We start from the raw sequence: 26,643 nt of genomic DNA on the forward strand, positions 1-26,643 counted from the left end.
ACACCTAACTTGGAGAAATTAAAGCAATAAATATAACAGAGGAAAGCAAGCAGTAACCTAAAGGAAAACAAGGACTTGAAATAGACTAAAATCTTAAGCACATAAATAAGTCATCTGGAAATGAACTTAGACAAAACTAAATGCTACTATCTAAATGGATAACCATCGAACTGAAATCAAACCCAAGCTATAAAGACATCATTTTAAAAGACAAGTTAAGGCAGAAGAGAAAAACAAGTAGCAACTAGTAGAGAAGCGGTCAGACAGTATGGGCTAGACGATGTACCATCATATAACTCATAGTGATGGTTGTCGGTTAGAGAATCTCCCAATAGTTTTTATTTGTATTTTTGCATACAACAGAGTTTATATTGTATTTTCTAATACATTGAGTTGTTATCTACTGTTTTAAAGCTTTTCTCTATACTACATTATTTTTATTGTTTTATATTGAAATGAGGTTGAGTTGAGTTGAGAAGAGGTAAGTGTTTCTTCAGTTTCAGTTCAAGCTTATGTCTTGTTTTAGATTACCCCTCGCATGCTCGTACATTCCATGTACTGGCGTGTAACATCTCGCAACTAGAAAGAACTAGAAGGAAGTTTAAAATCTGGAAATAGTTATTTTTATAAGTGTAAGGAAATTTGGAAAATTTTAAGTAAGTTAAAGTGAGTTTTTGGTCAACTTCAAACGACTATAACTCCTAGCTCAGGATGATTTAGGTGTAGTTCTAGATATGGTTGGAAATCTCTTGGAATGATCTTTCCAACGCCGCTAAGTTTGCACCATTCCGAGTTTGTATGAGTAAGTTATTCCCTTTGGAAGTTAGGCTGTTGGAATAAGGAAATGTCTAATCTAGATTTTCGAAGGGTGATTTAGTCTTTTCCTTACCTAATTACTCTAATTCGTTTTAGGAGATTAATTGGGGTAAAACCAGACTTTATTCAGTTTAGAAAAATTAGAATTTACGCTAGGGCTTAGAGAGGAGAAGAAAGAAGAGAAAAGAGGAGAGAAATCAAGAAATCGCCAAGAACGTTCAAGCCTTGAGAGTGGAATTCGTCGGGGGTGATCCCTACAAGGTATGTGAGATCACATAGTGTTGGGTTAATTCACCCACACGCCAATCATGTTTAAATACAATGAATTTAGGTTATTTGAATGCAAAGAAAGTGAGTTCTTGAAGAACATTATTGAAAATTCGTTGAGTTATTAATGGTTGTGTTGTTGAAGTCTCTTGTTGATTTGATTCATGTTTTCGGGTGAAATTTCGTGTTGAATCTATTTTATATTGAGGGTATAAATGATTCTAAGTGTTTGGGGGAAAGAACAATTGAATTTTAGAGGGTTTAGAAATGAAAAATGAAGGAGAAAAATTGGAGTTTTCTGGGCAAGGGCTTGGGGAGCCGCGCCTGCCAGAGCGCCACAAAAGTTCCTCTGAACTTTGGCCTCTGGCACGTTGCTGTCACGACCCGGAAGCACCCCCTAGTCGTAACCGGTGTACTCGACCTCGAAGAGGTCTAATACAAGCCTCTTAGCATTCATTCATCGCATAGACACTAAAACCATAAGGAATTAAAAACTTTATTTACAAGGAAGACGTTTCATTAAAATAGTAAGCGGAAGACTTCTAGACTTTATACACTTATGTCTCAAACCATCTAATACTTTGAATACAACATTGGGATTAAGCCCATACAAAACTTAAGCAAATACTAGAAAGACATAAAAAAAAAGGACATGTAGGGTATTGTCCTCGAATCTATGAGGACTCACCAAGTCTTCATCTTCAACACTTAGAAACCTATCAAGTAGCCATGACATGTCATCATCTCCAAATCCCTACACTTTTGTCAAAAAGGGAAAGAAAGGGGGTTAACACAATTAAGTACTAAGTATGGAGACCATGCAAGAAAATATGCACAACGGACACTTACAAGAAATGTATGCTTTCATATCATTTTGATAAAACCTTCACTTCACAAGTATAAGAGACATGATACAAGTCAATGTTCACATATAAAACCATAGCCAACCGTATACATACTCAACTTATATTTATATACAACCCATGCTTAACTTTAAAGGAACACATGCCATTTCATTACCATAGGACCTCTACCTAATATAACCTTAAGACACACTTGAGTAAGACAAGAAGTGACCGCCCATACAACCTCTTCAAGCACACTTAAGAGTTCCTCAAGATTACCTTAGATAAGGACATTTCCTTTACAACATAACATCAATAGACCAACATTCTTTAAGAAACTATTTAGGAGACATTCAAGCACATAAGGGGACTTTCATATAATAGTCGTTAGACTTACGGAACTCACTTTAGTATCTTCAAAGCCTACTCGTGCCATGTGTAGATACCATCCCATACTACTACCTACACGTTGTAGAACCTATCCAATAACTAGAGTGCACATCCCACATGATGGGAATATGCATAACCGACATAGACCATACTAGCTAGGTATGGAATCCGGAGTCTATCCTACTCCGTGGAGGTTGTTCTACTTGCCAAAGGTAGAACTAGTAAGCAACCCATGTAGGCACATGGTTTAGGATATGTCCAAGGAAGTTCATTGTGCCTAATCTCATACTCAACTAGGCCACCTTCCTAACCACATCCACTCGGTGCTAGCCTTGTTTCCCATAGAGTATTCAATCACATATGTACTAGAGAGGGTTCCTTTTCTAGTTCAACCAACTCATAGTACCTCTTCCCAAGAAAGACCAACCATTTCTTAGACATTGCCAATTGAGGTTCATAAGGATAGCTCATTTGACTTTCTTAGATAAGGATTCTCATGCCGTTCCGACTCCATCCATCTCTAAGTCTATCATTTCACTCAAGAGGGGAACATCGCCCTAAGGCCCATCCTTCAAGGTTATACATTCACATTTAGGAGCCTAGACTTACTCATGAAAATGGTACCATGCTAGGTCTAGCCTAATCAAGACATAGTCTAAGAGTCCCCTTTTACCATTCATGGGAAGGGTACCATTTCTTAGTTCTAGCCCACTTCACACATTCATACATTCAAGACTTTAAGTAACAAGGAGAGGCACTTTAGTCTACCAACCAAGTCACAACATTATCATCCAAGGATACTTCATAATCCAACATCATCCCATATATACATCATGAGAAAAATCATACTTTAAATCACAATGCTATCCACTTTACATAGGATCATCACAAGATCACATAAACTCATTCACATCATACCTTCACACATATAGCTTCACATAAAACTTTACATATAGCTTCATATAGGACTTTACATATAGCCTTATATATATATAATAATAATAATATAACAATACAACAACACTCATATAATGCCCTTCATGACCTCAATTCACAATAATACAATATTCCAACATTATGCAACAACTTCCCCAATGCCTTCATGGCTACAATTCACAATAATACCACATAAGAACAAAATATAACACTTCCACCAAAGGTGGATTCAACCTATCAGCAACAATCAATTCAATAAAGAGAGTTCAAACTTTCTTACCATAATTCAAAGCCATAGCCAAAATCACCAAAATCCAAGCAATCACCAATACTTCACCCATAAGGCATACCACCCTTAATTCACCCATTATCAACAATTAATCATGAATGAACATTAAACAACACAAGAGATATCAATACAACTCACTTTACACATAATTCCATCAACTTTGAATTTATAGAAATAGACCCACTTCATAAACACATTTTAGGGTTTTGTAGAATACAAGGATTCATGGAGTTTTTCATCTTAAAACATCAAATAAACATCAATAATATCATAACTTATCATTTGACCCACTTCATAAACACATTTTAGGGTTTTGTAGAATACAAGGATTCATGGAGTTTTTCATCTTAAAACATCAATAATATCATAACTTATCATTTGAAATCGTTTCATGCAAGGACCCTTGAGTTTGAGTAGAAATTAGGCTTTTCACAAACTTTGGAAAAGTTGAAAACCATTTGAAATTGGCTCTAGGGTGATAGCTTGCCCTAGATAAAGATCTCCCATACCTTTACTAAGATTCCCCAAGAAATTTAATGAAGAAAACGTCTTGCATCCACAACCCTAGCTCCCACTTCTTCTTCTTCTTCTTCCTTGAGTTAGAGAGAGATATAGAAAGAGAAAGAACTTGGGATTTGATTTGGGAAAATAATGAGTTAAAGGAATGTTTTAAGACCCAAAACCATTTAAAATCAACCCCACTTAATAAACAATTAAAACAAAATTACATAAAAACCCCTCAAAGAACCTCATTATAAAGTCAACACAAAGTCATAGGCTCTTGCTTAACCTATCATTTTTCCGAGTCATTACAGTTGCGCCAGCCAGAGCGCCATAGAATGTTCTCTGAACTTTGAGGGCTGGCGCCCTGCGCCTCTCAGAGCGCCATGAACACCATTTCTTCCCATTCGTTCCCCACCTTTTTGTACATGTTCCATAGTGATGTACCCACGTTTTCTAGTTGATTCCAATACTTTAAGGTACATCTAAACATCCTGAAATCATCCATAAACATGAGATCATGAACCTTGAATCCATAATCCAATTCAAGGAAAGTTAAGATCAAAGTCAAGAGAAGTAAGAGTCAAGTCAAGATAAGTTCTTAGAGTTTTCGAAAAGTCTTTTCCAAATGTTTTAACTTTGTTTTAAGACTTAAAGTTCAAGTTGAGTAAAGAGTAAAGAGTAAAGTTTGAAGTTCATTTCTTCAAAAGTATATGGGGACTAAGTATTCCCAAAGAGATTTAAAATGTTTTCACATTAAATAAGAACAGAAACTGAGATTTCCAAAAAGCCTTCGAGCTAGTTTTCAGAAAAAGTAATCGCTTTCTAAATGAAGCAAAAGGGGAAACTTTGATTTCCAAGATATCCTTTGAGCTAAGTTTTAGAGCACTAATCTCAAATCACAGAAGAGTATGCTTTTAAACATAAATAGCTAGTATCATTTTTGGGAGTAGTATTGAGCATCGATGGGGAAAAGTTCATACAACTATCAGCCCCCTTAAACCATGTAGCCATCATGGGTAGAAAGGGTCATACATTTTAGATGAACCCTTTTCGCATAGACTAGTGGATCCATTTAGTAATTCAGGTCTTATACCTTTGGCCGGGTATAGGATGCACTGACAGCGTGAAAGAGATAGCTGTATCATCACAATAGCTCTTATGTGATGGTTGTCTGTTAGAGAAACTCCCACATAAGTTATTGTATTTTTATATACATCAGTTTATTGTATTTTTACATACATTTCAGAGTTATGTTGTATCCTTGTACATACACAGAGTTGACATCATGTTTTTATACAACTTTTCTTTATATTGCACTTGTTTAAACTGCTTTATATTGAATTGAGTTCAGTTAAGTATTCATGAGTTGAGAAGAGCCAAGATAGGTATTTCTTTTAGATTTTCCTTCCAGCCTATGTTGTTTTAGCATTCCAACTCGCGTACTCGTACATTCAATGTACTGATGCCAGTTGGCCTGAATCTTATTATGATGCAGACACATGTAACTAGGATCGGCATTCCAGTGAGCGGTTCAGAGTCAGTCGGTGAGCCTCATTGCATTTCAGAGGATCTATTTTCATTGCTTTCTAGTTAGTTCATTAGGATGTGGTGGGGTTTGTCCCAACATCCATCTCAGTTATTTTAGAGGTTTCATAGACAGTTAGATGTTAGTCCTTTGAGTCTTTTCATTATTATTTCTTATTGTTAAGACTTGGGTTGCCACTTTTGGCCAAGTTAAATGTTTAATCCTTAAAACATTCTCAGTTATTTTATTATTCAGTTCAGTTAAGTTCATTGAACATTATAGATATGAATATTGTCTTTTGATGAGTTAAGTAAGCTAGGCCAAGGGTTCGCTTTGGGCCAGCAATGGTCTTCGAGTGCCAGTCCCGCCTAGGGTGTAGGCTTGGGGCGTGACTTGACGTCATTTGGCCTGCATCTTTTATGATGCAGATACAGGTAACCATGATCAGCATCCGACACTTCGTTGATCAGTCAAGTTTCAAAGTCATTTGGTGAGCTTACTTGCTTCCAGAGAATCCCTTTATTATATTTTATTATTCAGTTTTGTTAGAATGATCGGAGGTCTTGTCCCGACATCCCTCATAGTATTAGAGGCTTCATAGATAGATATACAATAGTTCACGAGTCTTTTCCAGTGTCAGTTATAAATGTTTAAAGACTTGAGTTGTCTCTTTGGCTAGTTGAATGTTATTTCTAAAACATTCTAAGTATACTTTTGAGACAGTTGAGTAAAGTTTACATTTGATTTCATTTATTGATGATTAAGTCTTCCTCTGAGAGTTTAGCCAGACCAAGGGTTCGCTTGGGGCCAACAATGGTTCTCGAGTGCCGGCCACGTCCGGGGTGTAGGCCCGGGGGTGTGACACAAAGTATGTCCTATTTTCGTCTTAAATTATTTATCGTGATTTTTAGAATAATTATCTTAATTAAATTATTTATTAGTTTAGAAATCTAGATAAAATTAATTACTTTTTCCTTATATTATTCTTAGTAGTAATTGTTTTGAACACTACAAATATCTTAATAGAGTAAATATTTAATACAAATTACATCTTAAAACATAAATGATGATAAAATAGTAATCAATATTTCTTTATATATACCTATAAAAGAGTGAAACACAACAAATAATTTAGGGCTAAAGAAAATATATTTCTCTTATTTTTCTTGCATTGTTGCTAGTCCCGATGGTCTATTTCATTTTATTTTGGACACTTGAGCAGACTAAGATAAGTACCCAAGTCATGTACATAAGAAGGATTATGCATCTTGAAAAATCAGTACTACTACTACTATTACTACAACAACGATCCATTTCAATATCAGTACTAGTAGTAACACTATGAGCAATGCTCTTCGATATTTCCTTAGTGGATATCACAGGTGATAGTTTGAGACTCAGACGTAGTTGTTTAAATGTCAAAGGTGGTGCAGGTGCAATTGATATACCTTCATTTGGTCTTACCATACATGGCTTAGGCAAAAACTCTTCTGAAAATGTAGGAAAATTTAGATTTCGAATTCTTGGTAACCTAAGCATTGTATGAATTAAAAAGATAATAGCACCATATTGAGACTATTTTGATACACAAAGTCGTTATTAGGTAAGTTATCTTACAAAAACTTCTACATATAGAAGGATAATACCATACTAGACTATTTTGATACACAAAGTCCTTACCCTATGAAATTTATGAAAGTTATGCCTTATTTAATAAATATCCCTATCTAAATTGTTCATAGTGCTATCTCAAAGTCCACATTTTAAATTAGCAAAAATTATTGAATAAACATTTCCATCTCAATCGTCTAACCATCGTACCTACCAACTATATATAAGTGGAAAAATAAAACTAATAGAAAACATATACTAATTCACTACACAAATATATAAAAATTTCTCCATTGCCAAAGTCATATTACTTTCAGTAGTAGTCATATTAACTATCCTCGTTCAAACTGCAAATTCTCTCCCCCTTACCCTCTGAATATATGGTTACATCCTCGATATGCTTCCAAACTACAATACTGTCTTAAAATTTCGTTGTTAATCTAAAGATGACGATCTTGAAGACCAAAACCTTAATGTAGATGGTGAATTTAATTTTACATTTCATATTGGCATGCATTTGGTGGTACTCATTTTTATTGTCACTTTTATTGGGGTCCAAAGCAACATTTTTTGATATTTTTATTTTGGAGGTCATAATTCTCCTCCAGCTTATGTTAAAAAACATGATTGGAATTAATTAATAATTTATGAGATAAAGTTTAATATGATTAATATTAATAAAATATCAAAATATTAAACAATGTTTTTGCATTTTTTTCTTTATAATAACTTAATGAGATTGATCTAAATGTCAAATGATTGGATACAAATGTAACAACACCTCATTATAGCAGTCATGAAATTTTTAGATAAACGTTGCTAATATAATTAGATTTGATGTATAACAACAATAACAAACAGCAACATATGTAGTCTGAAAAAATAAATATACGCAAATCACCTTATGATTTAATCTATTTTTCTTAAACTTTTTTTTTGGGGACCAGTCAGAATGATGTCAATTTCAACTCTGAAATTAGAATGGTTTCTTATGATTTATTAAATCCTTAATTATATCATAATTAATCATGATCTACCTAAATAATATGATTATATTTTCTATCTAGTTTTCTTTTTTTTTTATCAAAAGGAGATCCGTGCAATTAAATTTAATAATATCAATATAATAAATCAAATAAAGGGTAAAAGAAATGGAATCTCATGTAGCAACTAGAAACAAAACATATTCATATCCTATCTTTGGATTTTAGTAATTTTATCATACAACAATAACATTCTCAGTGAAATTTCACAAAGTGGAACCTGGAAAAGATTGAATATACATAAATTTATCATTATCTCATAAAGGTAAAAAGGTTGCTTTCAAAAGACCATCTGCTCAAGTATAGTAATTTTACAATATTGTTAAGTAATGTTATCTTGCACTGAATCCATCAGAACTTCAATGTTAAGCATGTTTGGTCCATTGTAGTGGTAGAATATTGATGTTCCTAAGAAAAATGATGAATTGATAATTACTCTTTCATATATTATTTAATCAGAGATCTCGAATTCTTGAGTTTGAGCACTTAGTTATAATGAGTATGAAATTATCTTTGTTAAAAAACACTTTATTCTTATGCGGATATCAAACACCTGATAAAAGATTATTAAAAAACATTATTTGCGATTATTTTATAACTTACCTGATTTGTATTTTTATACATCGTCATCATGCAGTACTTAAACTCTGATTTTTTTTAAAAAAAAAAACAAAGTGGTCCATGAAACTATAACATGATAATTTCATATATAGGGCTTCTATTCTTTCAATTATATGCATAAGTTATCGAGTATAGTTTTTGGTTCTTGAATTTATCAAAAATGGAAGAAGTAAAACTCCATGGAACATCTTATAATTTGTTTACTTATAGAGTTATTTGGGCTTTAAAGCTAAAAGGAATACCATTTGAGTATATAGAAGAAGAACATTCAAATAAAGGCTCTTTAATTATGAAATATAATCCAGCTTTTAAGAGATTTCCAATTCTTTTTCATGGTGAAAAAGTAATTTCTGAATCTATGGTGATTATTGAATATATTGAAGATACTTGGCCTCAAAATCCACTACTTCCTATTGATCCTCTTGATAGATCCATTGCAAGATTTTGGGTTAAATTTGCTGGAGATAAGGTATGGTTTTTCATCCTGTCTTGCGTTCGATACTCGTTTTAAAGCTCAACTAATTTGAATTGGCGTATCTTACGAAAGTCCAACTTTAGAAAGTAACCTTTATATAGATAATAGTAAAATATTTCAACTGTGCCTATTTATGAAAGAAAGTTCGACTTTAAAAAGTAACTTTTATGGTAGATAATAGGAAAACAACTCAATTATATATGTCTATATATCAAAGAAAGTTCGACTTTAGGGAGTAACTTTTACGGTAGATAATAGAAAAACAACTTAATTATGCCTATATATCAAAGAAAATACGAGGTTATTACTTCAACAAGGTAATTTATCTTACGTAATATCCACGCGACACAACATTTTTTTTAAAAAAAAATCTCATTTTTCGTTGGACTTAAAAAAACTCACGATGATCGAAAAATGAGATACTATTAGTTTTCGTTTTCTAAGTTATTACGTAAGGTGAGTTGTTGATGACATAGCTATACTTAGATAAGTAAAATTTATACTTTTTGCAACCTACATATGTTGTTCTTGGGATACGATCATATTCAATATTTCTCGTGATGTTTATTATAAACTGAAAGTTAGATAATCATTTGTGAAATTAAATTATCTCGTTAAATCTCAAATCGATTTGATATCAACTATATTATCATATAGGGTTCATGTATCGGGGCAATGTATTATACAAGTGGTGAAAAACAAGAAAAGGCAATCAAAGAAACAATAGAAATGCTCAAAATCATAGAAGAACAAGCCTTTATTGGAGATCAAGAAAATAATTTTTTTGGTGGTGAGAAAATTGGGATTGTGGACTTGACTTTTGGAATAATTCCTCATTGGCTTGAAATTATTGAAGATATTATTGGTGTGACATTATTGGAACCTAATTTATTTCCTAATTTATTAAACTGGGTACAAAATTTCAAAGAAGAACAAATCATCAAAGAGAATCTCCCTAATTATGATGAAATGTTTGTGTTTTTAAAAAATCAGAGAGAGATGATATTGTCATCTTCTTGAAAATTTTAATTTGTCAACTATTTAATAAATTATTACTTCCTCCGTTTTAATATGTTTGTCGAGTTATCATTTTGATAGAAATAATATTTGGTTTGATCATTGTTTTTTTTAGATGTCTTCTAAATATTTTGATTCGTTAATTATAATGAGTTATAATACTTCTTATGTAATTTCTAAATATATACAATTTATGTTGATTGTATAATTAATCGAAAAATAAGCAACTAATCAAAATTCAAACATTTGCAAAAAAAAAAAAAAGAACCAATTAAATTTAATCCCCAGAATAGGTAAAATATTTTAATGAACTAACAACTATCAGCTACCTACCCAATAGAAAAAGGAAAAGAAAAAAAAAGAATTTGAGAAAAGAAAGTCAAAAATAAAATTTGTAATTTATAAAATATGAATGAAAGTTTGAATATACGCTTAATGGGTTTAGCTTTACAACTAGAATCGAGGTTTATCAAAAATAATTTTTTATCTTTTTAAAATAAGAATAATTAAAATTTATGTACACTTTATCTTCTCCACACCTCACTTATAATGATGACGGGGTTAGCCTACGTACTCTTTGACTAAAGTCCATAATAAATTCGTAAAAAGATAACTACTAAACATATTATGATTTGACTTCAACCAAAATTTATTATAGTATTAAGAAAAAAGTGTACATTATTCTAAACTTTCTCTTAAATTAATTTATAAACTTTCTTGTTGATCAAGCATAACATTCCTTTAAAATGACACTAAATGATGAAGAAAATTAAAGAAAACTTTAGAAATGGATCAAGATTTGAAGCTCCATGGATCATGGGTAAGTCCATATTCATTAAGAATAATATGGGCTCTTAAATTAAAGGGATTATCATATGAATATATAGAAGAAGATCTTGCAAATAAAAGTGATTTGCTTTTGAAATATAATCCTATTTTCAAGAAAATTCCAATTCTTGTTCATGAGGGAAAACCAATTTGTGAATCTATGATCATTCTTGAATATCTTGATCAAATATGGCCAAATCAATATCCATTGCTACCAATTTATCCTTATGAAAGAGCTTTGGCTAGATTTTGGGTGAATTATTTTGAACAAAAGGTAAGATTCTTTTCCATCTAATATGCTTCTACAAAATCTTTACTCTGCGCCCGTCTCATATTAGTTGTCATGTTTCGCTTCTCGATGAGTACATTTCAGTAGAGATAAATCTAAAATCTTGAATATATATGAGTTTTAGATTCTAAAAAGACAATTTAGTGGTTTTTGATAAGTTATTTTATATTTATATTAAGTAAATTCATTAACACAAATAAATAAAAACATTCACTATAATAATTATAAGGGTATTTTTTTTTTTCAAATCCCTTTCCCATTTATTTTTAATGATGAATTTTATCTTTTAAAAATCTTTTGCAGAGTGTATCTCTTTGGATGATATTTAGATTAAAAAGGGAAGAACAAGAAAAGGCAGTGAAGGACAGCTTGGAAATGTTGAAAATTATAGAAGAAAATGCTTTTAAAAATCAGAAAAATAATATATTTTTTATTGGAGGAAAAATTGGAATAGTGGATATAGCTTTTGGATGGATTTGTCATTGGCTGAAAATTATAGAAGATGTTGGAGGTGTCAAATTAATTGAAGAAAATTCATTTCCTAATTTGCAAAATTGGATGAAAAAATTCAAAGAAGTACCTTTGATAAAAGAAAGTCTACCTAATCACCAAAAAATGTTTTTGCCTTTTAAACTTATAAGAGATATGTTGTTAGCATCTTGATTTTTGTTGAACAAATTGTATAAGAATAAATATAGGAACTTGCTTATATTTCGTTAAGTTGGTTTCAAGTTCGAATAAAAAAATTAGGAGAGTTGCAGTAGATTGATGATTAATGTACAATTAAGTAATTTCAAACTGAATTTGGTTTATTTGGGATTGGGACATAAGTATTGTTGTTGTATGTGTGTGTATGTACATGTTTCCTTCTTCTAGTCAAATTCGATAACTTGAAATATAGAATAGATAATTTTTCTTGATAATTGCGGTGTTGGGTCAATTTGGGTACATCTCAACTAATTTATAGGATATTTGAGGTGAGAAGGGGCTGAGATTTAAATATAAGACCTTAAGATTCTCAACCAGCTTTATAAATTGATCATCAGGTCTCACCCTTAAATACAAAAATGAAATATAATTTGCTATGACATATTACTACACTATAATGTAATAATTTATACAATGTATACAACTTGAATTATTTATAGTATAATTTTCAAATAGCTTTCTTATGGTCAATTGAAAATTGTCTTGTTTCAAATAATTTTTTCTAGATTTCCAAATCATTTTGTATAGTTGTTTTATTATCATAATAATATTAATCTATGTCATCCTTATCTCATAGTTAATTACTATCAATTAAAATTACCTAGATTTATAGTTATAGAGAGAAAAGCAAAATATAAGACATAAATTATTATCCATATTAATTAGAAGATGATCTAACTAACATGGATAATCACTACCTAAAATGCTAAAAATAAATAAAAAATTATCAGTCAAAAAATCTAATTTATGACTTCTGACTTATAGTCATAAATAAAAAAAATAAGTCAAACAAGCTCTATGAAACAACTATAAATAAGGGTGTATAACATTGAAATAATTATAAGAATATGAGTTTTCTTTCAATGGAAATTAGTTTTTTCTTCCTTATTGGTTTTATCATGTTTATTATTTCTTCAACAAACAAATGCTATTACTGTTCATGTAGTTGATGGTATTGAAAAAAATGATCCTCAATTAATATATCACTGTGCATCTGGAAGTGACGATCTCGGAAAGCATTATCCCAAATTCAATGATGATTTCCATTTCTCGTTCAAGAGAAATATATTCTTTGAGACGGTGTTCTTTTGTCATTTTTGGTGGGGTAAAAAAGACATTAGATTTGAAGTGTATAGAGAAACTGGAGCTTGTGGGCATGAAACAGGAGGATCTAACAAAGGAATATGTTATTGGTTAGTTAAGGAAGATGGCTTCTATTTTGCTATTAATGATAATCCTCCTCCATCTGCTTTTGTTAGAAAATTTGGTTGGTAAAAAAATAATGTAATTTAATATTTGTTCTCTAATTATAATCTGAAATGAAAAAAAAAAATTATGAATATGTCATGTTGTCAATCCCTATAGTGGCTCTATTTCATTGTAGTTAGCTAAATATATTGAGATTCATGAGAATAATCAGGTGGTTGAAATTCTGATACTATGAATATAGTTGAGTAATTAAGGGTATATATTTTGAGGACAACATCAATCTAGCTATAACTGAGCCACTGCCATTGATGAATCAAACCTATAATATTAATGCCGCTCTACTCGTCCGCCTCATCTGCTCTTAGTCAACTAACCAAAAACTATGTACTGGAATTTTCCTTTTGTCACGACCCGAGTCTACACCCTGGACGTGGCCGGCACTCAAGAACCATTGCTGGTCCCCAAGTGAACCCTCATCCTGACTGACTACAAGCGGAAGACTAACTTAAGCATGCAAAAGCTTAAAACTGAAATAAAATTCAATAAACTCAACTTTTGAAACTTTAACTCAAATGAACAACTTAGAATAAAAATAATATATTCAACTTGCCATAAAATAGACACTTAAGTCTTTAAAACATTTAATAAAATAAATGAATAATACAGACTTCTTAACTATACTGACTATCTACGAAGCCTCTAACTGATAAAAATGGAAGTCGGGACAAGACCCACGACATCCTAACAACTGATATAACTGAAAGGTAAATGAAATCCTCCGAAAGCAAGGAGTCTCACCATAGCTAACTCGAACTCTCGGATGTATCAACGAAGCTCATGTTGATGATTCTGAATACCTGTGTCTGCATCATGAGAAAATGCAGGCCAAATGGCTCAGTACGTGGAATGTACGAGCATGTAAGAGGAATTCTAAAACATAAGCTTGAAACTTTATAGAAATGAAACATACTTACCTCTTCTCAAACTTACTCAACTCAAGGAATACTCAAGGGTACTCAAAACTACTCAAACTTACTCAACTCAGAAGTACTCAATGATAAGATACTCAACTCCGAGATTAGATACTCAACTCAAGAATATGATATTCGACTCAAAGATATGATATTCGACTCTAGATACTCAACTCTGGATACTCAACTTTGAATACTCAACTAAATATGACTGAACTCATTTCAATATAAAGCAATTTAAAACAAGTGCAATATAAAGAAACAAACTGTTTAAAAACATGCTGTCAAATCTGTGTGTATGCAAGGATACAACATAACTCTGAAATGTATATAAAAATACAATAAAGTGATGTATATAAAAATACAATAACTTCTGTGGGAGTTTCTCTAACCGACAACCATCACATAAGAGCTATAGTGATGATACATCGATCTACCTCACGCTGCCAGCGCATCCTATACCCGGCCAAAGGTATAGGACCTGAACTACTAATGGATCCACTAGTCTATGTGAAAAAGGTTCATCTAAAAAGTATGACCCTTTTCTACCCATGATGGCTACATGGTTTATGGGGGCTGTGAGTTGTTTGAACTCTCCCCCATATCGGTGATCAATACTACTCCCAAAAATATACTAGCTCTTATGTTTTAAAAACATACTTCTTTCTGCTGATTTGAGATAATTGCTCAAAAACTTAGCTCAAAGGCTATCTTGGAAATCTCAGTTTCCCTACTTGCTTCATTTAGAAAGCTATTACTCTTTTCTAAAAACTAGCCCGAAAGCCCTTTGGAAATCTCAGTTTCCGTTCTTATTTAAATGTGAAAACATTTATAAACTCTTTGGGAATACTTAGTCCCCATATACTTTTGAAGAAAAGGACTTCAAACTTTACTCTTTACTCTTTACTGAACTCAAAACTTAAGTCTTAAAACAAATTAAAACGTTTGTAAAAGACTTCTTAAAATATGGTTCATACCGAATTATGGACATGAACTACTCAGTGCAAGGTTTTCAATAACCATAGATAAAACTCAAATACTTGGAACTCAAGAACTTCAATAATACTACTCATTTCAAGAATGCTCAACTTAGAGTTCATGCGGAATTATGAGCATGAACTACTCAACTCAATGACTCAAAGATACCTCTCATCTCAAGACTGTTCGCCTTATAATGTTCATGCGAAATTATGGGCATGAACAATTCAACTCAAGGACTTCATGGATAACATGTAATAGTCCCATGATTAGAAATATAATCTCAAAGGGGTTAGAAACTCAATACTTAAAAGGCTTAGAACTTGAAGACACCACTTCTCTAAATGATGCTCAACTTACGACGTGCATGCGGAGTTATGGGCATGAACGACTCGACTCAAGGGTCAAAATATCAATAAGGAATTCATGTACAACTTTTCTCATTCTCATACTTACTTTCTCAAAATTTAACTCAAATCGATGATGGATCTCAAAGGATTCAGAATTGAATTCAAAGGCTTCCTTGAACTCTACTCTTAACTCTCTCTTGAATTTGAATTATGAATTCAAGAGTTATGATTCATGATATGAAGGATCTCAATAACAATATAGCTATTCGATAATTAGGAATAGAACTTTTAAAAGAAACATAAATTCAAGAACTCAAAATCAACTTATCTCAAGAATACTCAAATCTAGGGAAAGTATCCTAGATTACTCTTTTTCTAATCTGAAAGTAGATGTAGGGCGTGAGGACGAACTAGTCCAACACTATGATAGCCTTACATACCTAGAAGTTCAAGACAAGAATCTTGAAGAATCTTGAAGAAGAACTTGATTAGAAGCCTTGAAACCCTAGCTTGAAGGTAAACAATCAAGAAGACCTTTCTTGAGATTCTCGAGTTAGTTTCTTAAAATCTCTATAGCCAAAAATTATGATTTTCATGAGTGAAGATGAAAATCTGATTGTTTTGAGCTTTTTAATTAGTCAAGAAATTCGTTGATGGTTTTCTTGGAGGTAAAAAGACAAAAACGATTATTTTCAATATTTTCCCGTCGGCTAATTCGTAACAGCACTGTATAGGTTACTAAAATAGTCATAACATTTTACTCAGATATTGGATGACATGAAACTGGTGGGGGATAGGTTATGGCTCACGTATCTCTTAATATTCTAAGAGATATGGTCATTTAAAGTTGACCCAAGCAGAATCTTACATTAAAACTTAATGAAACTTCAAGAACACTTATCAAGAACTCATCAAGAACTCTAATCTTTAAATTTCAAGAACGAAATTACGCTGAATAAATCATGATTGGCGTGTGGGTGAAAGAACCCAACACTATGGAAGTTTACATACCTCTTAGGGATCAAACCCATGGCGACAATCCGCAATAACTCTCAAGAACGTCGACGAACGCCTTCAACCTTTCCTCTTTTCTCCTCTTCTCTCTTCTTTTCTCTTCTTGAACTCTCAACTAAAACCCTAGGTGTAAACTAGGATTATAAAACTAAACCTAATCAGATTATACCCCTAAAATATTACTAAAAACGAAATAAATCTGATTGGGTAAGGAAAAGACCAAAATACCCCTCTCTATTTTCGGCTAACCTTCCTTAACTGGACAGCCTATCTTCAAAAGGCCATATCTCACTCATCCGACCTCGAAACATAGAAAAATCCACGGAGTTGGAAAGATAATTCAAAGATCTTCGCTACGGTATCTGGTAACACACTTAATTCATCCTGAGCTAGGAGTTATGGTTGTTTGAAGTCGACCCAAAACTCATACTTAAGCATAACTTGCAAAATTTCAAATTTTGCTATTTCCAATTTAATTCTTTTTGAAACTCAAGGTGCTACATCTAGTGACCTTAACACTTAAGAAATTTTAAACTCCTTGGTAAAATCTCACTCACTACGAAGAACGGTTCGAGTCTTAGTTCAAAATTTTTCAGGGGTGTTACACCTTTCATCATATGAATTTCCTTTTTATTGTTTTTTCTTCCGTTTTAAATGTCTTTTTATCACCTATTAAAGACACCTTTGTGTGAAATTTTTGTGTTGCTATTGGTATGTTCCTTTTTAATCCATGATAATTATCACAAAATATTAAATCCTCATTCTCATATAGGTAATTATCCACTTGAAATCGAACACCAAGTTACCTCTCTTGTTTTCATTCCATCATGAAAAGGTAGAAAACAAAATTAACCCTACAAACAATTATTAGTATGCCCCTGTTTATAAAACTTGTACTTCTTGACCTAGTGTTTTGGTTACTTTTAAGATTTCAAAATTCTCAATCAACTCCATTAATCATTAAGTTACGCCCTTAGATACAAAAATAGAATAGACAATTTGCTATTACATGTTACTACGCTATAATGTAATAGTATTGTACAATGTATACAACTCGAACTATTTCATGGTATAATTTTTAAACAACTCTATTAAGTCAATCGAAAATCATAGTGTTTCTAATAAAATTGTCTAGATTTCAAAATCATCATGTATAATTATTTTATTATCATAATCTATTAGAAGGTGTTTGGATTAACTTAAAAGTTGGTCAAATCTATTTTTACATCAGTTTTTTATTTTTGGAAGTGTTTGACAGATATAAAAATAGTCTTAAATAAATAAAAAATGACTTAAAATAAATTGGGAAGTGTTTGACAAGGTAAAAAATAACTTAAAATAAGTTTAAAATGACTTAAAATATGTCAAAAATCCAAAGTAGGTCTCCCCCAACTTTTTTATTTTTTGACTTCAAAGTTATTTATATTTGATTTTTTATTTTTGACTTAAAATCTTCTTTTTTTTAAGTCAATCCAAACGGACTCCTAAAAGTTGGTCAAATCTACTTTTAAGTAAGTTTCTTACTTTTGGAAGTGTTTGACAAATATAAAAATAACTTAAAATAAGTCAAAATCGACTTAAAATAAGTAAGGAATTGATTGGCAAAGTTAAAAATAACTTAAAATAAGTTTAAAACGACTTAAGAAAAGTTAAAAATCAAAAGTAGGTCTCTCTCTTCTTTTTATTTTTTAATTTAAAAGTCATTTAAGTTTGACTTTTTATTTTATGACTTAAAAATAATTTAAGTTTGACTTTTTATTTTATGACTTAAAAATAATTTAAGTTTGACTTTTTATTTTTTGATTTTAAAAGTTATTTAAGTTTGATTTTTTATTTTTTGACTTAAAAATCATTTAAGTTTGACTTTTTACTTGTTGACTTAAAAATCATTTAAGTTTGACTTTTTACTTGTTGACTTAAAAGTCATTTAAGTTTAACTTTTTTTTTTTACTTAAAAGTCATTTACGTTTGACTTTTTATTTTTTAACGTAAAAATTACTTTTTTAAGCCAATCAAAACGAGCTATTATAATCTATGTCATCCTAATCTCATAGCTACTACCAATTAAAGCTACCTAGACTATTAGAGAGAGAAAAGTAGAATATAAAACACAAATTATTATCCATATTAATTAGAAGATGATCTAACTAACATAGATCATTACTACCTAAAATGCTAAAAATAAATAAAAAGAATCATTAGTCAAAAAATCTAATTTATGATTTTTGACTAATGAGTCATAACTGAAAAACTAATTCAAACAAGCTTTACGAAACAACTATAAATAGAGGTGTTTACTAGAGAAGGTAAGATAAACATTGAACTAATTATAAGAGTATGAGTTTTCTTTCAATGAATTTTTCTTCCTTATTGGTTTTATCAATTTTATTATTTGTTCAACAAACAAATGCTGCTACTACTTGTCATATAGTTGATGGTATTGAAAAAAATGATCCTCCAATAAAATTTCATTGTGCATCTGGAAATGATGATCTCGGGATACATTATCCTAAATTCAACGATGATTTTCATTTCAAGTTTGGGTTTAATCTGCTTCGTGAGACGGTGTTTTTTTGTCATTTTTGGTGGGGTACAAAAGATGCTGTATTTGAAGTGTACAGAGATAGCGGAAATTGTGGTGCTGAAGGAGGACTTGACTCAGGAATATGTTATTGGTTAATTAAAGAAGATGGTTTCTATTTTTCTCCTAAATATAATCCTCCTGCATCTGAGTTGATTAGAAAATATGGTTGGTAAATATTAATGTAATTTAATTGAGTAGTACTCATTAAATGAAAAAAATACTTTAATTTTCAGTTTCAAAATTGTGTCACAATCAAAACTCAGTGATTAAAAATTATACCATTGTTTTTAATATGTTCAGGCCTATATATTGATATTGAGTCAAGAACATTTAAGAGTTTTAATTATATAAAATCACCAATCGCAAAGGAAAAAAATAGCAATCATTAAAAGATTTAGCTACCAATAGTACATGAAGATGAAGTACTTAATAAAGTATTAGTATCATTGACCCTACTAATTTATAGATCGTGACGGAATATAATACGTTAAATGAAATGAAGACAAATAGAGTTTCGTGCGAAAAATAGAACGATAAAAAACTCTTTTTATACTCTTTCTAAACTTTTTCAAGTCTATCTGCTTATTTGTTTCAAATCAGACTTTATAGTTTTAAGATCGCACCTTCAATATGCTTGTGGTGAAATATTCTAAACATAGTATCTATTGTTTTTGTTGTTCTTATGATTCAAAGAATTCGCCAACTACACGATAATTAGCACAAACATCAAGTAAATAATATCTAACACTATAAAACCTCCTAAAACCTGAAGAATATCATATAAACTGATTGAATCAATTAATTCACTTTTGTATATGAATATTTATTTTAGGTAATAGTTAAGAACAATTTTTCCAGGAAAATTTTCATATATAGCCATTAAAAAATAACTTAATTATGCTCCATAGCTATAGTTTGTTAATTATGATTCGTAGTTACATGTTAGAGGGAACAGAGAGGCGAGTGAGAGAGAACAGAGAGTGGAGAGATGTGAATTGTATATGTATATTTGTCGGATTGTATATGTATATCTGTCAAATAATTGTATATATGTAACTGGTATACATATATATTTGTATATCTGGCGAGCGAGATTAGGAGAGAGAGAGGAGAGAGACGAGCGAGAGAGGGTAGAGAGACGAATTGTATATGTATATCTATATAATTCTATATATGTAACTGATATATATAATATTTTTTTTCAGTTAGAAATACACAAACAAAATAATACGTTTCAGTTAAAACAAAAATTTCAAAGTATCCAAGTAAATATTTCTTAGATGGTTTTATTTTTTAAAATTGAAATTTTATTCTGAAATAAGAAATATAAATTCTAAAAGTAATTGAAAATAAATTTTGTCCCACTCTTACATGTTGCCAAAAATTAGGATTTGACTAATTATTAGCTAATTCATTTTGAATTTTATAAAGCATCTCAATTAAATAAATAACTTGACAGATGTATTAGTCATCCAAAAAAATATATAAAGCCATAAATTAAATACAAATAGTTACTTGTTATGAAACTATATAAAACAATGAGAAGAATAAAGTAGGGAGAAGAGAGAACTTGTTATGAAACTATAACAATGAGAAAATAAAGTAGGGATCGAGAAGAGAAAAGACTTCTCATTCCTCTTGAAGTATATATTCAGGATTTACATATCTAATTTACAATGAAGGAAAACCCCTTTATTTATAGGGGAAACCTAACTTGGTGCACCAAGATTCGAACTTGATGTCTTACCCTTTTTGTGTGATAGGACTTGAATCTATCATCTTACCCTCAATTATAATTACAATAACACTTTGATTGTTCATCTCTCTTTCCTTTTCAATTATAAAGATCATAGCAGTAATATGTAGTTAGTAAAGAAAAAGAATAGCTTTACAAACTTCTTCAAAATATAATTATATACTCTGAAAGTATCGAGGCTTTTGTATTATTTGATTAGTTGATTAGAGAATCGTGCTGATAACGTGTTATGAAATAAAATTTTAATTAGGCTTCAATATTTGTCTGTGGTTCTACTTTGATTTATGTTTGAAATCGTGAGAGCAAAAAGCATTAGAGCAGAATTTGAGCCATATTATAGGATTATTAAAGGAGAATAAAGTGTATTCTTGATTGAATAATTGAATTGTACATAAGGAAGTATAAAATCAAAGTACATATTACTGAGCATTGCAAGAACTAAATTACGTTGATGCACCAAGCACGATTTTACATCCATTTCAGAGTTGGATGCTTGTGCTTTTGCTGAATGAAATTTTGGGTGTTGATATTATTATCCAATTTTAAGATTTTTTCTTATTCATTTTAACTTGGTTGATGTGTTAATATATTTTATGTAATGTCTTAAATTATACTGTAGTCATTTAAAATTTATTAAATAATTCGGATTATATTAAATTTATGAATATATTAGTCCAAATAAATATTATGGATTAATATAATTGAGTTAATTATTTAAATCTAATAAATATAGATTTAATTAAAGCCCGCTTCATAAAGCCCATATGTCATGTCACTTAAATCTGATTGGCCAAAGGAAATCGTATTCCTATCACAACTTCTCTATTTTAAAACTAATATAACTTACATAAATCTCATAGTTTTAATATGAAATTATAATCTATCCCTCTTTAGTTTGTAATTACATTAATCTATTAAAAAGTAACACAAATCGGAAACATAATATGTAGCTCGGATACATTAAAGAGTATCTCGGATACATTATAACATAAATCGGATACATAATATGTAGCTTGAATACATTATAAACTAGCTCAGATACATAATATGTATCTCGGATACATTAAAAACTAGTTCGGATACATTATAAAATAAACCGGATACATAATATGTAGCTTGGATACATTAAATACTCTCGGATATATTAATATGTAGCTCATATACATTAAAGAAATAAGGGATTTTAGAGGTTTTTAGAAATAGAAGGGGATATTGGAAATAAGGGAAACATAAGACGTGTATTTCAGTAATTTTTCCTTAAAATTATAAATAGGGTCCTCATAATTTAGAAAAGGAACGAAGAATTCTAAACAAGAAACTAGAGAAAACTCGTGGATCAAAAGCCACAAATTGCTCTACTAGTTCAAGAATTCTAACAAAAAACTAGAGAAAGCTTGTGGATCAAAAACCACAGATTTCTCTACAAGCTACAAGTTCAAGAATTCAAAATTTAAGAAGTCAAGATCAAGATAAATTTCAAGTTCAAGAACGATCAAGATCAAGACCGCAGAATTCAATATCAAGCTCGAAGCCCTTGGATTCAACGAGAAGTCAAGATCAAGATAAAGTTCAAGTTCAAGAACGATCAAGATCAAGACCACCAGATTCAAGATTAAGCTCGAAGCCCTTGAAATCAACTAGAAGTCAAGATCAAGATAATGGAGCATGCCTGTGTTAAGTCCCACATGGTTTGGGGGTCTGTGCTCTGATAGCTATATATTGTCTTGGTCACTATTCACCTTACGCATTGATTGATTGAGGGCGTGGGATGTTATCTTTTGAACTGACTTTTGGTGTTCAAATAGTCCCAATTGCTATTCTCTGAAAACTTTGGAGATAGAGCTCTCTGATATCTGGGAGAAGCCAATCTAGCAGAAGCTATTGTTGAATGGTTGTGATAAATATTGAGTTATGCTAAAGATTGTTTTCCTCACTTCGAATTTTTAACTTCTTCTCCACTTCTTTTAGTAGTATTGTAATGCTAATTTACATAATCTCTTGGAGCTTATATGGTAAATATGTTCCATGCCAGAGGCAAATGGCCTGTGGTGAAAAGTAACCTACACTAGCTAACACAATATGGCTGTTATGGATAATTCAAAATCACCAAACACAGCTCTACGTGGTATAGAGATATTTGTTTTATATATTTGTTTCTGATATCTTACGTATATCGTAAACCGTCTTTCTACTCTAGGTAAGGTAAGCTATATACACACTATCCTCCATATCATCTCTAAGTGATCAACCACCAGCAAGGACTACTTCTGGATAAAATGTATGTAAATTAGAACCAGGGCCGACTCAACAACATTGGAGGCCTAAAGCCAAACTTAAGAGAGGGGCCCTAATATTTTATTTTTTTCATTATATATACTTTTATTTAAAATCTACTTTTCTAGCTATTTTAGATGCGAAGTCATTAGGTACTGTTTTATAATCAATTTGTTTTAATAATTCCTTTTCAAATGATAATATAGCTAATTCATTCAATCTCTAATGAGACATTGTTGATCTTAAAGAAGATTTAATCAATTTTAATTTCGAAAAAACTTCTTTCGGCTGAGGCAACAGTTACAGTAACTGTTAACATTATTCTATAAGCAATATGTGTATTTGGAAAAGAATCAAATCTTTTTGTTTGATAGGGTATTTCCATTAGATCATTATCTACTTGTATTATTTCCCTTAACACTTTTAATTTAAAAAATAAATCTAAACCATCAATATCAGAATAATTATTACGTGTTAAAGAAAGTTCAAGGTTAAGTCAATAATTTTTAAAAAAATTCTCATCATCTAGTGATCTCAATATTTTACCACTAAATAAGAAATCAAAAATATTTCCATATGCTTCAATTGGTTCAAATATATTTTGAAGTGAAAAAATAGTTTGATCTACTCTACATATATAAAGCAATTAACTCTAAAAGATTCTTCAAGGGACTTTGTGATTTCGCTATCCATATTTTCATCAAAGTGTTTCTTACGAAATTTAGGTTTATTTTCATCTCATATGCAATTTTCTTAGTAGAAATCATAACACTCATAGTACATATAATTTTTTTCTAAAATAAAATATATAAGTAATTATTTTTTAAAAATGGGGCCCCCAAAATATATGGGGCCCCAAGCGATGGCTTTAGTGGCCTAGGGGTTAAGACGGCCCTGATTAGAACCAAGTGTTAGGCAAACTTTCACTCTCGAAAAAGCTTACTATCAGTTAATAAGAAGGGCGCTTTTGACCCAATAGTTTGACGGGAAGGGTAGTTTTGAGCCGAAATATAGTTTAAGGGTAAATATGAGCTATTTCAGATAGTTTAAGGATATTTTTAACCCTTTTTCATATTTATTTTAGTTTTTTCATAAAAAAATATTGAATTTGTTACTCCCAATCTCTTTACTGGAAGAGGGGTGGAAAACATTGTTAATTCAGAGAGTTCATCTTGGAGTGCATTTGGAATGGTACAGAAATTTCTAATGGCGGTCTTGATATACTTCATTCCATTGGTTCGACCTTTCAGTATTAGACTTACCCAATTTTTATAAATTAAAAAAAAATAAGGATAAAATGTAATTTAGGTCATTACACTATAGGATTTATGTAAGTTATACTAATTAATAACCACTATTATCGACTTGTGAAAGCTTCCTTTGAGGCCCAATAATTGCAAGATCAAATAAAAAATAAATTTATCCAAATAGGTAATTTGGGTAAAATGATGTAAAATAAAATAGTGTTTACTGGTCACTTTTCAATCATGCTTTGAAATTAGTTATCGTAGAGTTTTACATTCAACAAATAAAACTTCAGATCATGAACGAGCTACCATATAAATATGATTTTTCACATTGTGCATAAGTTTCTTCCAATTATATGTTTTTTCATTGTTAAGATTCATTTAAGAAAAACTTTCCATATGTTATAGCAAAAAAAAAAAAAAAAAAAGCACTAAAAAAAGGGAAGAGTCTGATCAAATGACGAAAATACAGCTAAAAAAAAAAAACAAAGTGCATCCCCTAACAAGGAACAAACTAATGTCAAAACATCAAAATTGTACTTCAAAACAAACTATATTTCAACTTGATTGGAGGGAGTAATAACCATGAGTAGAGGACCAAGCTTCTCCTCAGCAACGTTTTGATAACTGTTTTCTCCTCTCATATGTTACTTGAGCTCTCTTGTTCTCAAGATCCTATGATAAATCATAAACAACGGAGAACAGTCATAAATACATGCGTGAAATCATAAAGGCCGACAACAAATATATTACAGTAACGCCAAGTAAGGTAATGAGATGAGCCATAGAAGTACCGTTGGTCCGTATTCTGGATGGGTTGGTCCTCAGTCAGCAAGGCAACCGCTCCAACTCCTTTTTACCATGCTCAGGTACTTCAGGAGCAGAATACGTCACATATCTATAGAAACACAATACAACACACAAGCTCAAACCCAAACCTCTAACTAACAATCCTCCCTTGAGAAAGTAAGCAAGAACCAGCATTATTAATCCAAACAATACGTCTTTTCCTCCAATATCATACGCTACGCGCATGAAGTGAGCAATGGTATAGAAATATGTCGTGATGCCTAGTATTATACAGAAATACCCATAATTGAACTCCAAAAAATTGAACTCCAAAAGGTGATGAAAGGCTGCTGCAATTATCATAGGAATGACCTCGAGCTTAAATTTGGCCTTGGCACCAATTAAACGGAAAGGCATGTCACGACACCAATAAATAATAGATATGAGCAGAGCATGATGAGTAATCATGACCAAAATTAAGAGAATCATGTCGGGAATCAGCAACCAATTGTTAATAGTTGGATCACCGAGTAATATCGGTATGCCCATCATTATGGAGCATTGGGGAATGCTACCAAACATAACCCACGACCACATATTCTTACCCACAATGAAACCACCTGAGGAAAAAAAGAATGGAAGTTACAAAAAAACACACAATATTGAGCACACAAGACAATGAACAAGCATCACTACTACAAAGACTAAACATTGTCCAAAAAGAAATTTTGGTATAATCATGTGTGCATTAAATGGATTAGAATTATGTGGTGAAGCCTAGCATTAGATAGAAATACCACTCGAAAGGTTGCTGCAGTAATTATCATAAAATTGGCCTTGGTAGCAATTAAAGGGAATAAAACAAGTTCCAAGGAACTGATCAACTTACGAGAATGTTCATCCCAGGACATGATCCACCTAAAGTTCTTGACAGATGTAACCACCGCCTTCAAGTTTTCAGAGGAAAGCGCATCACCAGAGACAACTTCATCACCACCAGAGACAACTTCGACAACTTCATCACCACCAGAGACAAATTCTTCACCACCAGAGACAACTTCATCACCCATCGAGACAAATTCTTCACCACTACTACTGGCCGCTAATTAGTAGTGGTAACTTACATCTATCAAACCAGTAGTAGTAATAAACAAACAATTTCATCAAGCACAAATTGCAAAACAAGATTGACAATACAAAAATCAAGGTTGTTAAAATTAGGGTAGAAAATTTTACCAAGTTTGGATTATTTTTGTTTTGTTGAAAAACACTTGTTATAGGAGAAGGAAGTGCGTGCATCTAAGACT

The 26,643-nt window shown here is 31.2% G+C and overlaps 2 protein-coding genes across 2 annotated transcripts; both read left to right on the forward strand.

The window, feature by feature from the left end:
• Window positions 1-8,987: 8,987 nt before the first annotated feature.
• On the forward strand, window positions 8,988-10,374 carry LOC125808889 (probable glutathione S-transferase). The gene is made up of 2 exons (XM_049488560.1): window positions 8,988-9,316; window positions 9,980-10,374. Exons 1-2 carry the CDS (start codon window positions 9,008-9,010, stop codon window positions 10,340-10,342), a joined length of 672 nt encoding a protein of 223 aa, XP_049344517.1. The 5' UTR covers window positions 8,988-9,007; the 3' UTR covers window positions 10,343-10,374.
• A 740-nt stretch (window positions 10,375-11,114) lies between these two features.
• On the forward strand, window positions 11,115-12,170 carry LOC125808891 (glutathione transferase GST 23-like). The gene is made up of 2 exons (XM_049488562.1): window positions 11,115-11,441; window positions 11,760-12,170. The coding sequence occupies exons 1-2, from the start codon at window positions 11,127-11,129 to the stop codon at window positions 12,117-12,119; spliced, it is 675 nt and encodes a 224-aa protein (XP_049344519.1). The 5' UTR covers window positions 11,115-11,126; the 3' UTR covers window positions 12,120-12,170.
• Window positions 12,171-26,643: the final 14,473 nt, after the last annotated feature.

This window comes from Solanum verrucosum, unplaced genomic scaffold (genome assembly GCF_900185275.1).
Source record: "Solanum verrucosum unplaced genomic scaffold, falcon-dt-bn FXZP01000218.1, whole genome shotgun sequence".
NCBI classification, from domain to species: Eukaryota; Viridiplantae; Streptophyta; class Magnoliopsida; order Solanales; family Solanaceae; genus Solanum; species Solanum verrucosum.